Source organism: Pseudophryne corroboree, chromosome 2 (genome assembly GCF_028390025.1).
Source record: "Pseudophryne corroboree isolate aPseCor3 chromosome 2, aPseCor3.hap2, whole genome shotgun sequence".
Lineage (NCBI taxonomy): Eukaryota > Metazoa > Chordata > Amphibia > Anura > Myobatrachidae > Pseudophryne > Pseudophryne corroboree.
Window position 1 is genome coordinate 622,932,433 of NC_086445.1, and position 15,949 is coordinate 622,948,381.

General features: G+C 44.7%; 1 protein-coding gene across 2 annotated transcripts in view; it reads left to right on the forward strand.

Moving 5' to 3' along the window:
- Positions 1-12,479, forward strand: part of AATF (apoptosis antagonizing transcription factor) — a 402,606-nt gene extending 390,127 nt beyond the window's left edge. For both annotated transcript variants that reach the window (XM_063954827.1, XM_063954826.1), the window contains one exon: positions 12,295-12,479. Coding sequence is in view for 1 of the 2 variants with exons in the window: in XM_063954826.1 (XP_063810896.1) it covers positions 12,295-12,358 (64 nt within the window). In the remaining variant the exon portion in view is untranslated. The remainder of the gene's footprint in view (positions 1-12,294) is intronic.
- Positions 12,480-15,949: the final 3,470 nt, after the last annotated feature.

A 15,949-nucleotide genomic window follows, 5' to 3' on the forward strand; every position in this document is an offset into this window, starting at 1 on the left:
AGGCAGGCGAAAGAAAATCTTCGACATGTGAACCATTTTCATGATCGCGGCTGTGGAAATGCATGGTTCTGGGAACATGTCCCGAATCCTACAGATGGAGCCACGCTAATCGTGGCTCTGTCTGTGCCTTGGCGCGCCCATCACAGTTTCTCTTACGTCCTAGAGGATACTGGGGTTCCATTTAGTACCATGGGGTATAGACTGGTCCAATAGGAGCCATGGGCACTTTAAGAATTTGATAGTGTGGGTTGGCTCCTCCCTCTATGCCCCTCCTACCAGACTTAGTTTAGAAAATGTGCCCGGAGGAGCCGGTCACGCTTATGGAAGTTCCTGAAGTGTTTTCTGCATATATTTTATGTTTGTTATTTTCAGGCAGGGCTGGTTGGCACCAGCCTGCCTGCTTCATGGGACTTGGGGGGGGGAGCGGCCCAACCTCTTGAAGGGTTAATGGTCCCGTTCCCCGCTGATAGGACACTGAGCTCCTGAGGGAACTATTCGCAAGCCCCACCACGGCAAGCATACATTCCTGAAGCACGCCACCACCCCTAACAGCCAAAAGAATGAAGAGTGGTGAGTACTTAGCCGGCGACCCGGTTAGCGGGGCGCCGGCCATTATGTCGGCATGAGGGTACGGAGACGCACGGCTTCTAACCGGGGCGGAATGTGTCTCCAGACACAGTACTCAGCTGCGTCTCAGTACACAGTACCCACACTTGCAAAAACAGCCTTAAAATTGTTTTCTCTCCATTTTAAGCACCAGATTACCTCAGCCGGTATAAAAAAAAGAAAGCGGAAAGACCGTGCGCTATTGAAGGGGCCGGGTCTTCACTATGGCCCTCATTCCGAGTTGTTCGCTCGTTATTTTTCTTCGCATCGGTGCGATTTTCCGCTAACTGCGCATGCGCAATGTTCGCACTGCGGCTGTGTCAAGTAAATTTGCTAAGAAGTTTGGTATTTTACTCACGGCATTACAAGGTTTTTTCTTCGTTCTGGTGATCGGAGTGTGATTGACAGGAAGTGGGTGTTTCTGGGCGGAAACTGACCGTTTTATGGGTGTGTGTGAAAAAACGCTGCCGTTTCTGGGAAAAACGCGGGAGTGGCTGGAGAAACGGGGGAGTGTCTGGGCGAACGCTGGGTGTGTTTGTGACGTCAAACCAGGAACGAAACTGACTGAACTGATCGCAGTGGCAGAGTAAGTGTCGAGCTACTCAGAAACTGCTAAGAAATTTCTATTCGCAATTTTGAGAATCGTTCGCAATTCTGCTAAGCTAAGATTCACTCCCAGTAGGCGGCGGCTTAGCGTGTGCAATGCTGCTAAAAGCAGCTTGCGAGCGAACAACTCGGAATGAGGGCCTATGAGCGGATCCAGCAGCTCACTAGCACCATTTTCCCTCTGCACTGGACACGGACACTGACTGACAGGGACACGCAGCTCCTCCGGAGAGACTCCAGATTACCTCAGCGGTACCAGGGGGTCATAGCAGGGGGGGAGCGATTATTAGTGTACTAAGTCCCCTATCCGGGTACTTAGTCTGCGACCCGGCTAAGCTTGGCATTAGCGATAAGGGCGTGGTGGGGGCTGGCTCCAAATAACTGTCTCCCTGAAGGGCTCTTTGTGGATTGATTGTGCTTAACCTTTTCCTGTGTGTGTGCCTGGACGAGCTTCTGATAAATGCGCCGTCCAGGGAGAGGTTGCTGGACAGCATTGGTCTCTCAACCAAACTTCTCCAGTATCACGGGTGGATTCTGAACCTTCCGAAATCTCACCTAGCGCCAACACGGAGGCTCCCATTCCTGGGAATGATACTGGACACGGAGTCGCAGAAAGTGTTCCTTCCGTTGGAAAAGGCATTGGTAGTCCAGTCGATGGTTTGGGATGTCCTGAAGCCAACCCGGATATCGGTGCATCTATGCATTCGCCTTCTGTGTAAGATGGTGGCCTCTTACGAGGCGCTTCAATACGGAAGGTTTCACGCAAGACCCTTCAAGCTCGATTTGTTGGACAAATGGTCCAGAACCCATCTTCACATGCACCAGAGGATCGCCAAAAGACAGGATCTCCCTTCTGTGGTGGTTACAGATTTCTCACCTCGTCGAGCGTCGGAGATTCGGAATTCAGGCCTCATATCTTCAAGATTGGGCCATTCTGGTACAGTCGAACAATGTGACGGCAGTGACGTACATAGACAGGGAGGAATGAAATGCAGAGCAGCAATGTCAGAGGTGTCAAGAATTCTCCTCTGGGCAGGAAAAAAACGCTGTGGCGTTGTCGACGGTCTTCATTCCGGGAGTAGACAACTGGGAAGCAGACACAACCTGCACCTGGGAAAGTAGGGCCTTCACCCAGAAGTGTTCAGGTGCTTGACACGTCGATGGGGATATCCATAAATCAACATGATGGCCTCTCGTCTCAACAAGAAGCTTAAGCGGTATTGTTCCAGGTCGAGATACCCACAGGCAGTGGCAGTAGACGCTCTGACAACTCCATGGGTTTATCAGATGGTGTAAGTGTTTCCTGCACTTCCTCTGATCCCAAGAATTCTAAAAAGAATAAAAATGGAAAAGGTTCAAGCAATACTCATTGCTCCAGACTGGCCAAGAAGTGTCTGGTACGCGGACCTTCTGGAGATGCTCCTTGAAGATCTGTGGCCTCTACCTCTTCGTGAGGATCTTCTGCAACAGGACCTGTTCATCTATCAGGACTTCCCGGGGTTACGTTTGACGGCATGGAAGTTGAACGGCTGATTCTAGCCAGAAGAAGGATCCCTAACAAAGTTATCCTGACTATGATCCAAGCCAGGAAGGGGTAACGTCTAAACATTACCACCGTATTTGGAACATTTACGTCTCTTGGTGTGAGAGCAGAAATGTTTCTGCAGATGTAATTCCATCTGGGACGTTTCCTGCTTTTTCTGCAGGGAGGTGTGGATGTGGGCCTACGTCTGGGCTCAATAAAAGTCCAGATTTCGGCCTTATCCATTTTGTTTCAAAAACAATTAGCTTCTCTCCCTGAGGTCCAGACGTTCTTGAGAGGTGTTCTGCACATCCAACCTCCCTTTGTACCTCCCACGGCACCTTGGGATCTCAATTTGGTGCTGCAGTTCCTCCAATCGGACTGGTTTGAACCGTTACAGGAGGTGGACATAAAATATCTTACGTTGAAGACCGTCACACTGTTGGCCTTGGCTTCAGCAAGACGTGTGTCGGAGCTGGGGGCTTTGTCTCACAAGAGCCCCTATTTAATTTTCCATGAGGACAGAGCTGAACTCTGAACTCGTCAGCAATTTCTTCCTAAAGTGGTGTCTGCGTTTCACATTAACCAACCTATTGTGGTTCCGGTTATCACCGACACCTCTGCTACTTCGAAGTCTTTGGATGTTGTGAGGGTTTTGAAGGTATACATAAAGAGGACAGCTCGTCACAGGAAATCCGACTCGCTGTTCGTTCTCTTTGATCCCAATAAAATTGTGTGTCCTTCTTCGAAGAAGACAATTGCAAGCTGGATCAGGCTCACTATCCAGCATGATTATTCCATGGCAGGTTTGCCGGTTCCAAAATCTGTACAGGCCCACTGTACTAGGTCGGTGGGTTCTTCCTGGTCGGCTGCCCGGGGTGTCTCTGCTTTACAGCTCTGCCGAGTGGCTACTTGGTCTGGTTCGAACACGTTTGCTAAGTTCTACAAGTTCGATACTTTGGCCTCTGAGGACCTTCAATGTGGTCAATCAGTTCTGCTAGAACCTCAGCACTCTCCCAGCTGGTTTGGGAGCTTTGGTACACCCCCATGGTACTAAATGGAACCCCAATATCCTCAAGGAAGTAAGTGAAAATAGGATTTTAATTACCTACCGGTAAATCCCTTTCTCGTAGTCCGTAGAGGATGCTGGGTGCCCGCCCGGTGCTTCGTTCATCCTGCACTGTTACTTGGTTAAGTATTGTTGGTTCAGCTGTTGCTGTTCCTGTTTAAAGTTTGGTTAGCTTGGCTTTCCTCTTGTTTGTGTGTGCTGGTTCGGAATCTCACCACTATCCTTTATATCCTTTTTTAAAAGTATGTCCGTCTCCTCTGGCACAGTTTCCTAGACTGAGTCTGGTAGGAGGGGCTTAGAGGGAGGAGCCAGTCCACACTACCAAATTCTTAAAGTACCCATGTCTGCTAGTGGACCCGTCTATACCCTAAATGGAACCCCAGTAGCCTCTGTGGACTACGAGAAAAGGATTTACCGGTAGGTAATTAAAATCCTAAAAGATATATATATATATATATATATATATATATATATATTATTTTTTTTTATTTTTTTTTTGGAATGTCTTATGTTCAACAGCATTCACCGCTAATTAGCCTTATTTTCCTGCAGTACTGTGTATACCTCATAGCCATAAGCTCATTGAGACACCATTCCCACCCCTACCCCCCACCATTTCTTAGTAACTTCTTTATTGTTACAATCCATAATTGTATTTCTTTTTCATCCACTAGGGGTCACTGGAGTACTCTTGGGATATGGACGGCTTCCACAGGAAGTAGGCACTGAATAAATTAATTTTGGAACTATACCTCCCCTCCATATCCCTGAGTACCTCAGTGTTTTTTCTGTGCTCGACACAGTTAGTAGGCTTGTGGCTTTGCTGCCACAGAGGTCCACATTTCATTGGATTTTTTCTAAGTTTTTTCTTTTTTCAACGTTTTACCACATCCCTTCCCCCCTTCCAATAGGCGTGGGTCCGGGATAAGTGAAGGCTGCTTTAGCAGCTGTGGGTGTCGGACCTCTCTAAAAAGAGATCCTTCACTACCACCTGCAGGACTAAAACCTGCAGTAAAGGCTGGACGGAACTTACAGAGAAGCCCCGTCATAGCCCTCACCACAGGGTCCAGGTATGTTGAACGGGGCGGTCAGCTCACGCTGCCGCCCCACTGTGTGGGATACTGTGTGTGTGTGTGTGTGTGTGTGGGGCCCAGGCCCTCGATGCCGCTTCGGGCTCCCTCTCCACCATAGCCCGGCTCCGTGTATAGAGAACGGTATACGGAGCATGGGGGGACACACAAATGAGAGTCAAAAGGCAGGTTTCTTAGCCTAGTGAGTAACTTTGCTGCCACAGTGATGTTCCCTGCACACAGAAATGTCAGGGTCACTGGATAAAATCTCATGATTCAACTCTTATTGATAAGGGAATACAGCAGCGCTGCATATGTATTACAAAAGGCTATGAAGTCTTTGTTAAAACAAGATTAACCATGTTTCCTGTTGTATTTCCAGAATTTCCTGTGTTACATCTCTCCTCCATTGAAGGCGCAGGGGTGTTAAGGGGAATTTGGGAGCAGGCATATGGCTAACGTGCACTGCACTTGACCAGATATATATTTATAGAGACACCTTAGTGCTATTTACTGAGTCGTGCAAGTTGTCTGTCTTTGTTTTTTTTTTGTATTGTCTGTCTGCATGAGTAAGACACCAGCAATTACTAATAAGCAGTTTCCCTGCCATGTCTAAAACATGGATATACATAATTATTTATATCATAACTGTTTATAATGATATTATCCTAAAGACTGCAAATCTGAATCATGGTTGTGGCAGCCAAATACTGGCTTTGTTCATTTGTTGTAAAGTAAGATATGTTATAACAATTGGTCAGCACATGGTGCTTATAAAACAGTATCTGTGGAGCAGTGTGAGTTCACTCACCTGCAGCAGCTTTGGCTTAATTCACTTGGCCACACCACACTGGATACGCCCAATCTCATCTGAGCTTGGAAGCTAAGCAGGGTTGCATACTGTTTTGCCATCTGGGGGAAACTGGTGATCCAACTAGATTGCATACTAATACATGCTAGTTTAAACTGTTAAAAATAGCTCAGTTTGGCCTTACACTATCAATATAAACCTACCATAGGTTTTACAGTCAGGATAGCTCTCCAGAGCGCGCTCCCGGCGCCGGCCACTAGAAGGGCCCATTAACTAAGCTGTGGTCAAGCAGCAGTCATCTCAGGTTTTAAGCCTGTGCGAGGTCACATTTAGTTTCAGACTTGTAAAAATGTGTTATACCTGTGTATCAGGGAGACTCTGTAGCCTACTGGTTAGGCTTCCCGCCAACAGTGTAGATGCTGCTTGCAGGGTCATTGGTTCGAATCCTGGGTTCAACTACTGTCTATACACCAGATAGTGTTAACAGTCTCAGTACATAATTGGCCATGGGTTTCCTCAGTGAGTACATTGGAAATGCTTCCATATGGCTTAGCATACATGTGTTTGTGGATGATGGTTGTATCCTCAATTGGATGTTGCACTGTTTGATATTATTATAAAAAAAATGTATGTGTATGTGTGTATATATATATATATATATATATATATATATATATATATATATATATGCTGACATTAAAAGTCTATTTTGCAGTAAGCAAGAATAATTGGTCAGCACTCAGTGCTTATTAACACTATCTGTTGAGCACTGCAAACATGGCCACACCGCAGCAGCTTTGCTTATTGTTTTTACAGGTGGCTCTGTAGCCAAGTGGTTAGGCTTTCCGGCCACAGTGAACATTGTGTTTGCATGGACACTGGTTCAGATCCTGGTTTAACAGGTGTTTAAAAAAAAAAAAAAAAAACCATGGTAGGACAATTTTTTCTTTTAATGTTACTTCCTGGTTCTTTCTCGGAAGTTGCTGCCCTACAACACTTAGACTCTGGAGGAGCGGAGTGTTGTTAGGAGTTTAATTTATTAATTGTTTTTGTACAGCATGACTCTACAGGAAGATTCACTATTGCTGGTAACCACATGCACGGTAATGCAGGTTTATACACACGTTACTTCCGTGGTGTACTTACTGGTTGGAGTACATGATCTCTTGCACTTACATGTGCAGCAGAGTACTGCAATGGAAGCATGCTGGGCCCATAACCCAGAGGTAGGCAGATTGAAACTATCCTCTGCTATATGCATTTATGCATAATCAAACAAGCAGCTTCGCTGCAAAGTCGGTCACACAGTGTGTCGGACAAATACGAATCTGGGCCAGTGGCGCAATGTATAACGCATCTGACTATGCATAACAAGATTGTAGGTTCGTCTCCTACCTGGCTCGTTTAAGTTGCCGTGATCGTATAGTGGTTAGTACTCTGCGTAAAGACTGCACAGACAGTTTCAGTTACATTGTTGCGGTCGATTTGCCGCCAGCCCTCATAGCACCAGGCCAGTACGTCAGGTTCTCAGCGAAGGCTGAACAATTTCCAATCAGAGACAATTGCATTTATTGGGTGTTTTACTACATATCAGAGTATACCCTACACAGCAGTAGGGCTGTTGCTTCGCCCTGCTTTGGTAAGGGTTTGAGGTAACAAGGCTGTAGTGGCAGGGCATTCCAGTTCAGGTTTGCCCTAAATAAAGACCACCTTACACTTCTTGCTGCCTACAGCTTCTTTGGACGTTAGCAGTTGGTTCTTGCGTTTTCAGCTTCGCTAGTAGCGCATAACGTCCACTTTGGCTACGTTCCTAACAGGCGGAGTCGGATTCCAAACAAGATAGATCGCAGACCAAGTGGGGAGGAAAATCTGATTTCCTACCATTGTCTACGCGAATTCCTGAATGATTCCGTCTCAACGACTTCAATTCCTAGGTATGATTCTCAATACGGTAAATCAAAGAATTTACATACCCGAACAGAAAGTACAGGTCATTCGTCATCTGGTACAATTAGTGCTCAAGCCACGCACAGTCTCGGTTCACTTGTGCATTCGCCTATTAGACAATGGTGGCGGCTTTCGAAGCGCTTCAGTTCGGAGGACTTCACTCACGTCCTTTTCAATTGGATGTGTTCGCACAGTGGTCGGGCTCGCATCTGCAGATTTACTGCAGAAGTGAGGTTGTCTCCAAGGGCCAGAGAGTCTCTACTCTGGTGGCTCAAAGTACAGAATCTAACCGCAGGGAAACGGTTCGGTGCCTGGAATTGGATAATTCTCACGGCGGACGCAAGTCTCAGAGGTTGGGGAGCTGTAGTTCAAAATTATCAGCTCCAGGGTCTCTGGGCGGATCACGAAAGATTGCCGTCTATAAATGTCCTGGAACTCCGGGCAATTTACAATGCGCTACTATAAGCAGTGCACAGGCTGCAGGCTCAGGCTGTTCAGGTGCAGTCAGACAATGCGACAGCAGTCGCATACATCAACAAACAAGGAGGAACGAAAAACCGTATGGCAATGCGGGAGGTACAGATGTGTCCACGTGCATCTTTGCTGTGTCCCGTCATGTATGGCACGGTTTTGCATGCTATATACTCAGAGATTTAGTCATGTCTTGTGTTTTTTTTCTTAATTTGCTGCCTTAATATGTTACTTTATACATATTCTTTTATGGCAAACGAAAATTTTAAAATTCATCCACTCACTTCTCATGAAAAACAGTTTAGCTGTGTTTTGCATGTTGTGCCAAATTTGTAAAAAAAAAAAAAAAAGCAAAGATGTAAGCAGTCACATCTGTAGCTTGAATCCTCTATTGGGCCGAGTATCACCAAATGATATTGTCGGCAGTAGTCATTCCGGGAGTGGACAACTGGGAGGCGGATTATCTCATCCGTCTGAATTTTCATCCAGGAGAATGGGCATTAAATCCAGAAGTATTTCACATGCTGGTCCAGAAGTGGAGTTACCCGCAGGTGGACCTGATGGCATCTCGCCACAATCATCAAACGCCCTAGGTCGTGTCCAGAACGAGAGATCCAAAGGCAGTGGCGGTGGATGCTCTCACAATCGCGTGGCCATACAGTCTCGCGTATCTATTTCCACCGTTTCCGCTGCTCCCTCTGTGGCTAAAACGGATCAAAGGAGAGTCCGTCACAGTTATACTAGTGGCGCCTCTTTGGCCTCGGAGAGCTTGGTTCTCGGATCTCCGCGGTCTACTCGCAGTCGGTCTTTGGCCGCTCCCACTACGTTCTGACCTGTTACAGCAGGGTCCGTTCCTTTTACCCGATTTAGCGCGGCCGCGTTTGACGGGTGGCTGTTGAGACAGCCCTCTTAAGAAGAGAGGGCATTCCAGAATCGGGTATTCCAACCATGTTACGAGCTAGGAAGCCGGTTACGGCAGCTCATTATTACAGAATTTGGCGTGCCTAGGTTAGATAGAGGTCTGAGTTTATCCACACTAAAAGTGCGGATATCGGCGTTGTCCATTTATTTTCATAGTAGATTGGCCCTATTGCCGTCTGTTCACACCTTTTTATGCAGGGTGTCCTCAGAGTTCAGCCTCCATTCACTCTACCTACTGCGCCATAAGACTTGAATCTGGTTTTTAGATTTCTTAGTCTTTTTATTATGAACCCTTACAACAAGTGGATATTAAATTTCTCACTTGGGAAAATAATGTTTCTTTTAGCCTTAGCGTCAGCAAGGCGTGTTTCAGATTGGGTGCTTTGTCGTGCAAACCACCGTATTTGGTGTTTCATGATGACAGAGCGGAATTCCGAGCGAATTCTGCTTTTCTACCAAAGGTAGTGTCATCTTTTCACATCAATCAACCAATAGTAGTTCCTATGTTAACAGGAGACTCTGGTAGGTTGGATGTGGTACGCGCATTACGCATTTATGTATCCCGAACGTCGACCGTTCGTAAGACGGATACGTTGTTTGCTCTCTATGATGCTGCCAAGATGGGTTGGCCAGCTTCTAGGCAGACCTTATCCAGTTGGATTAAAGTGACCATACGTCAGACTTACCGTCATGCTAGGTTACAGCCGCCTACATCGATAACAGCTCATTCCACACGTGCTGTGGGAACATCATGGTCAGCGAGTCGTGGAGCTTCTACGACACAGCTTTGCCGGGCGGCTACATGGTCTTCGGTGCACGCGTTTGTGCGCCTCTACAAGTTTGATACGTTTGCGGCATCAGCATCTAGCTTTGGCCGCCTAGTGTTACAGGTGCCAAACAGCTCTCCCGCCCGCGGGGGAAACTTTGGTACGTCCCAAGAGTACTCCAGTGACCCCTAGTGGATGAAAAAGAAAATAGGATTTTGGTACTTACCAGGTAAATCCTTTTCTTTGAATCCATAGGGGGCACTGGACGCCCACCCAGAGCAGTTTACCTGGTTTGGGGTAGGTTCAGTAGATCTTATGGTAACACACTTTCACCGACTGGTTCAGATTAACAAGTTATGGTGTCAACTGTTTAGTTCTCAGTAATGTTGGGTCAACTTTATTGTTGTCCGTTATGTTATATGTAATGCTCCATTGTCAACCTCTCTATCGCTCCTGTTCGGCTCAGTAAAAAACACTGAGGTACTCAGGGATATGGAGGGGAGGTATAGTTCCAAAATTAATTTATTCAGTGCCTACTTCCTGTGGAAGCCGTCCATATCCCAAGAGTACTCCAGTGCCCCCTATGGATTCAAAGAAAAGGATTTACCTGGTAAGTACCAAAATCCTATTTTTTGCATAGAGAGCCTAGTTTAAATAAGCAGCAGGCTTCCTATTCTTTCACCATCTTTAAAACTTCTTATGTGTGCAACACGCAACAGGTGTTGCACTTAGTTCTGTGAATGCAATTGCCACTGACATACATGCATATTGGCCCATAAAGGGGTGGCCTTTTAGTAATCTTTAAAAAAAAAAAAAAACTTGTTTCCTAGCGAATATAAGGCCTTATTCAGATTTGAACGGAGCTGCTACTGTGCGCATGCGCAACCTTTCACCATGTGATCGCATCACAGAAGGATGTGATCGTATGGGGATCGTCAGGCAACGGGTGGCGACACAGCGTTGGGGAGTAGGAGAGCAGTAAATGCAGGCATGTCATCGCAGTTTTTGGAGCGGCCCAATGACGTGGCCTGCATTTCCAGCGAGTGGAAACATGGCGCCGGACCGCCTCCGTACGCAGCGATGCTGTGAAGGCAGAGGTCTGCCTCTGTACATTGCAATTGCTATTGAATTGTGATCGCATCGTGGGGTGGAGCCACACATGCTGGGCGGCCTTGCTCTGTGCTGGGCGGCTCCCAGCATGTGAGTAGTACGGTCACCAGTTTTGCTGCAATAGCAACCAACTATGAACAACCCCCATAGCTCTGTATTGTATTTGTTTATAATACACATGTAATGTTATGCTATAAAATAACTTATGTGGGCCATACATCTACAGCCTGATTCCCATCCTGCCAATGCCATTCGATAGACTCCTATGAACATCGATTTGCCGCCGATCAGCAAAATCCTACATGTAAAAAAAAAATTACTAATTCCAATTATTTTTGGGTTAGAATCAGCAAATGAAGGATTTTCAATATGTTGGATTTTATATGTTCCGACTCGGGCATCGACAAAACGGCTAATTGCCACAATTTTTCTCAAATGTAGGGACCCCATAGGTACAAATTATATCTTTAGAAATCATGAGTTCTGATGTGATCACTTTATCCATCATTAAGAACAAGTGTGCAGAGCTACCACAGCATTTTGTAGGGCCACGCAATACCCTGTGGCCTACACCTACAGTACTGTATTTGGTCAAGATGATGTTATGATAATGACCTATAATACCTCCAGGATATGTCCCAACGAGAGCTACGTTTAAAGAAGAGAACAAGAAAATAGGCTTGAAATCATGGAATGGCCAGCACAAATTCCAGACTTATACCCCATTGAGCTGGCTAGGAATGAACTGTATCAAAGCAACGTGCATATGTAAGAGCTTTGTGAGATGTTCTGCAGCAATGTTGGGAAGAACTTCCTGAACAATATTTCATTTCTACTGTAGACTGAATGCTACATGGGTGTTCAGCAGTTATAGCTGCAAAATGTGGCTACTTTGGGTCAAAAATGTAGATACAATCATGTTAAACAATTATTCTATGATTTCTTTCTTAATTTAATTCCAATTAAAAAAAATTGGAGTTGAGACCTTAAACTGCAGAAATGTATTTATTTATTTTTGAAAACAGACAAACTAGAAAAAAAATTCACCTGTAGTAACTGCAACGCTTAAAAAAATATTTTTGAAAAAAATTTTTTAGTAGGAGTGATAACATCAGAACTCATCAATGTAAGAGGGTGATACATGAGTGGAATTCTGTGCTTTAGACACCTATACATTCAGTCACAGCATGTTCTCAAACTGTATTCAGTGAATTATCATTCTCCATCCTAGCTCATCCTGCTTCCGCTTGTCTAGGTTATTGAATACATGTCTTATTTTTCTTCCCCTGTGTATGTTCATATCCACGTAACTGCCCTGTTAATCATATGATGATATTGTTTATTGTAATGACCCTTTTATTAATTGTGCCTTTTTTCTCCCTTTTCCTCCATAGAACTGAACTTTATCAGTCATTATTTGGAAATATGAACCCACTAGCAGCTGAAATGAAAGTCTGATTACAGGACAACTCTAAATTGGATGTAGAATGTCATTGGATCCCTTCAGCACAAGCTATGGACTTTTTACACTTTGTTATAGTATATTCCAGACAATAAAAAATAAATCCTGTCAATTAAAGCTTTGTATCATGATTTGCAGTTTTTCTTTTCTAAAGTTTCTATGTGGTTATTTATGGTGCCATTATGTATGCCTACACAAATGTCTGTTATGGCTTCACCCACCACCACCTTACCTCCTTATGCATTGCACAATTTCCTGAATGGTTCTGATAGACTAATGTCATCTGCCAGATCATTGTCCTTTGCAGTCACATAGAGTGCTTAGGTCAAAAATCATACCATGGACAGAAAACAATCTATCCAGATATTATTGCTTTTGGTGTTGCATTGTCTGTTTGTGAAGGCAATACAGTAAGGTTTTCAGATATTGTTTTAGTTGAGGTACAAACTGCTTGTATGACACACCACACTGCTTTTCCTTCTGAAACATTCCCATGCAGTCTCTCTGGTTTTCCTTTATGCCTCCTCCATACATCCTGTCACTGTGGTGATCAGTTGAAAGCACTGCCGTTTAGCTGAAACTGTCCTTTACACAGTCTATTCTGGTGCTCAGGGGGCTAATCCCCTAAGAATGGATTTTGCCACTAGTCCAGACACTTTCAGGTATTCTGTGTTTGTTTTAGAAGTTGATCCAGAATTTCTGGATTTACAATCCCATTGTTTGCGTACTTCTAGTTGCAGATGTTTCATGCCAATGGGGAATTTGTAAAAGGTGCCCATCCACTAGTGCGAGGTATCTCATGTGAAACTTGGATGCAATATTCTGAAAACTTACCCGTCCGCTTCTGAGCAGCTGGACCACATACGATACATCATATGCAGTCCTTTTGTATATGATGTATTGTATGTGATCCCAGTCATGGCTGCGGGATCTGACAAATCCTTGTGGCAGCCATGACGCTCTCTGGCTCCAATCCGATGCTCACGGGACAGTGCATCGGATAAGAATCGAAGGTAAAACACATACGATGTGACACTTTTTTCACACTATTTATCAGCCCGATGGGTCGAAATCGTGTGAAAAAGGACCATATCGTATAAGTGTATGGGCACCTTAGGAGTTTCAGACATTCCCTTACTGAAGTTAATTGCCAAGACTTGACCTGATGTTACTATGAATGAAGCTCTTAAATGATCTTTTACAACACTGATACTTTGGTTGGGGTTTATTTACTAGCAATATTTTCCCTTGTAAAAGCTTTTGTGCATAACCACGGTCAGAAGCGCCAGGTTTTACACCGCAGACACTTCATAAATAAACCCTTAGCCTCAATTTGCATTGTTGAAAAATAAATCTTTTGACTTTACTGATATTTATGAACCATTCATGTTCCTGTGGGGTGAAAAAAAAAAAAAACCCGCTATCTACTGTTTCCTGCGTCGCTTTCTGACGTTTCCTATTGCTAGAATATTGTTCAATTAAGACTAAATTGCAATCCTCTGCTTTATGAAAAACGCCCTCAGGATTAAAATTACCTTTGGGAAGATCCTGGGTGATGTTGAAAGGCTAAACACCAGTACACTGACTGGATATTGGGCCTAATTCAGAGTTGATCGCAGCAGCAAATTTGTTAGCAGTTGGGCAAAGCCATGTGCACTGCAGGTGAGGCAGATATAACATGTGCAGAGAGAGTTAGATGTGGGTGGGGTGTGTTCAAACTGAAATCTAAATTGCAGTGTAAAAATAAAGCAGCCAGTATTTACCCTCACAGAAACAAAATAACTAGAGATGAGCGGGTTCAGATTTACTCGGTTCTTAACGCCAGAATTATTGCAAGTTCTTTTTTTCTGGATTTTTCTTATTGGCTAACCAAAACACGTGACGTCCGTGAGCCAATAAGGAGATTCGGGTAAATCTGAGTAAAACCGAACCCGCTCATCTCTAAAAATAACCCACCCAAATCTAACTCTCTGCAAATGTTATATCTGCCACACCTGCAGTGCACATGGTTTAGCCCAAATGCTAACAAAATTGCTGCTGCGATCAACTCTGAATTACCCCCATTATGTACAGATGGAAGAAACTGTTGTATTACAATTGGTATATGAAAATAGGCACTAATACTGTATAGGGGTTGGTAGTGCTATCCCGGTACACAGGATCCAGACGTTTAAAATATTGACAGATCCTGGTGAGTATTTGAACCCTAAACCACCCCTCCCTCAACCTAACCCTAACAGTCCCCTCCCACAGCCAAACCCTAAACCCCCTATCCCCTACTGCCTAACCCCAGTATTGACCATTGGGAGCCTGAGCGCCATGATATAAACTACATCCCCTAGCGTCCATACAATGCTGCATTGTACTCATTCTTTAAATCCTTACTACAACTGCACAAGCATGGTAATGTCTTTCATCTAGCCTGTGACGTGAATAAAAATTAGGAAGTACTAAACTAAGTAAAATAACAAAACTTGTGTGACATACACAAGGAGCTTACCTAGGAATGTCCTTAGGCTTCATGCTCCGGCTCCATACCACAGGCTGTATTGCGGACTTGTCCTTTTCGCATCAGCTACAAGGGTCGTGTCATTCCGATCTGTACTTTGGAAGAAAAAAAAGCAGATCTAGCCTGTTTATTTACTAAACATTGACCGCTCTTCTGATTTATTGGATTATACTGTATTGCTGAATAATGCTAGGCATACATCCTATATAATAAAAGGCTAATGCTGCTACTCACCTTTTATGGTGGGGTCGGATAGGGATTCAAGTGTTTTGCTGGTGGCCGCTAGATAGTGCCCAATAGAGCAATTCAAGGGTTGCTCTGTTAGGGTGCACACAGCCGCCAGCGCTGACATTACTGTTATGATGACGAGCTGTTAACTAGTGGTCAGATAAATGCACGTCAGACATTTTGCTCACGGCGTGTCACCCATAATATACCATGGGCATAAACTGAGATATCTCACGGTGTATGGTACCCGATATCTGCACTACACCCCTGGGGAGTAGACATTTCCCCGTTCCTCCGTAGTGAAGTAACAGAGTAAATGTCTGCCGGCAGTGGCAGGGCATACACTGCCCAATGCAGCGGACTTGCAACTCTAAAAATACTGCATCGGACGGTCATGCTGGATGATTCTGCATGTCTGATAATCAATATTTAGGATCGGCCATGTAAACATACAGTACAATTATCTTAGCGATCGGTTGATGCAAGGTAATGGTGGCAGCACAAATGGAATATGGATGTATATTAGTACTCTATTTACATCTAATCACCAGCATTTTTTCAAAGGTCCAGAAATGGGTTTTTTTTACTAATTGATATGTCTTGTCATAATTTTGTACTAGTGTTCTCTTACGTCCTAGAGGATGCTGGGGTCCATTTAGTACCATGGGGTATAGACTGGTCCTTTGGGAGCCATTGGCACAAGAGTTTGAGAGTGTGGACTGGCTCCTCCCTCTATGCCCCTCCTACCAGACTCAGTTTAGAAAATGCGCCAGGATGAGTCTGTCACAGCTAGGGGAGCTCCTAGGAGTTTATCTAGATTTACTTTTTTCTAAGAGTGTTAGGGTTATGC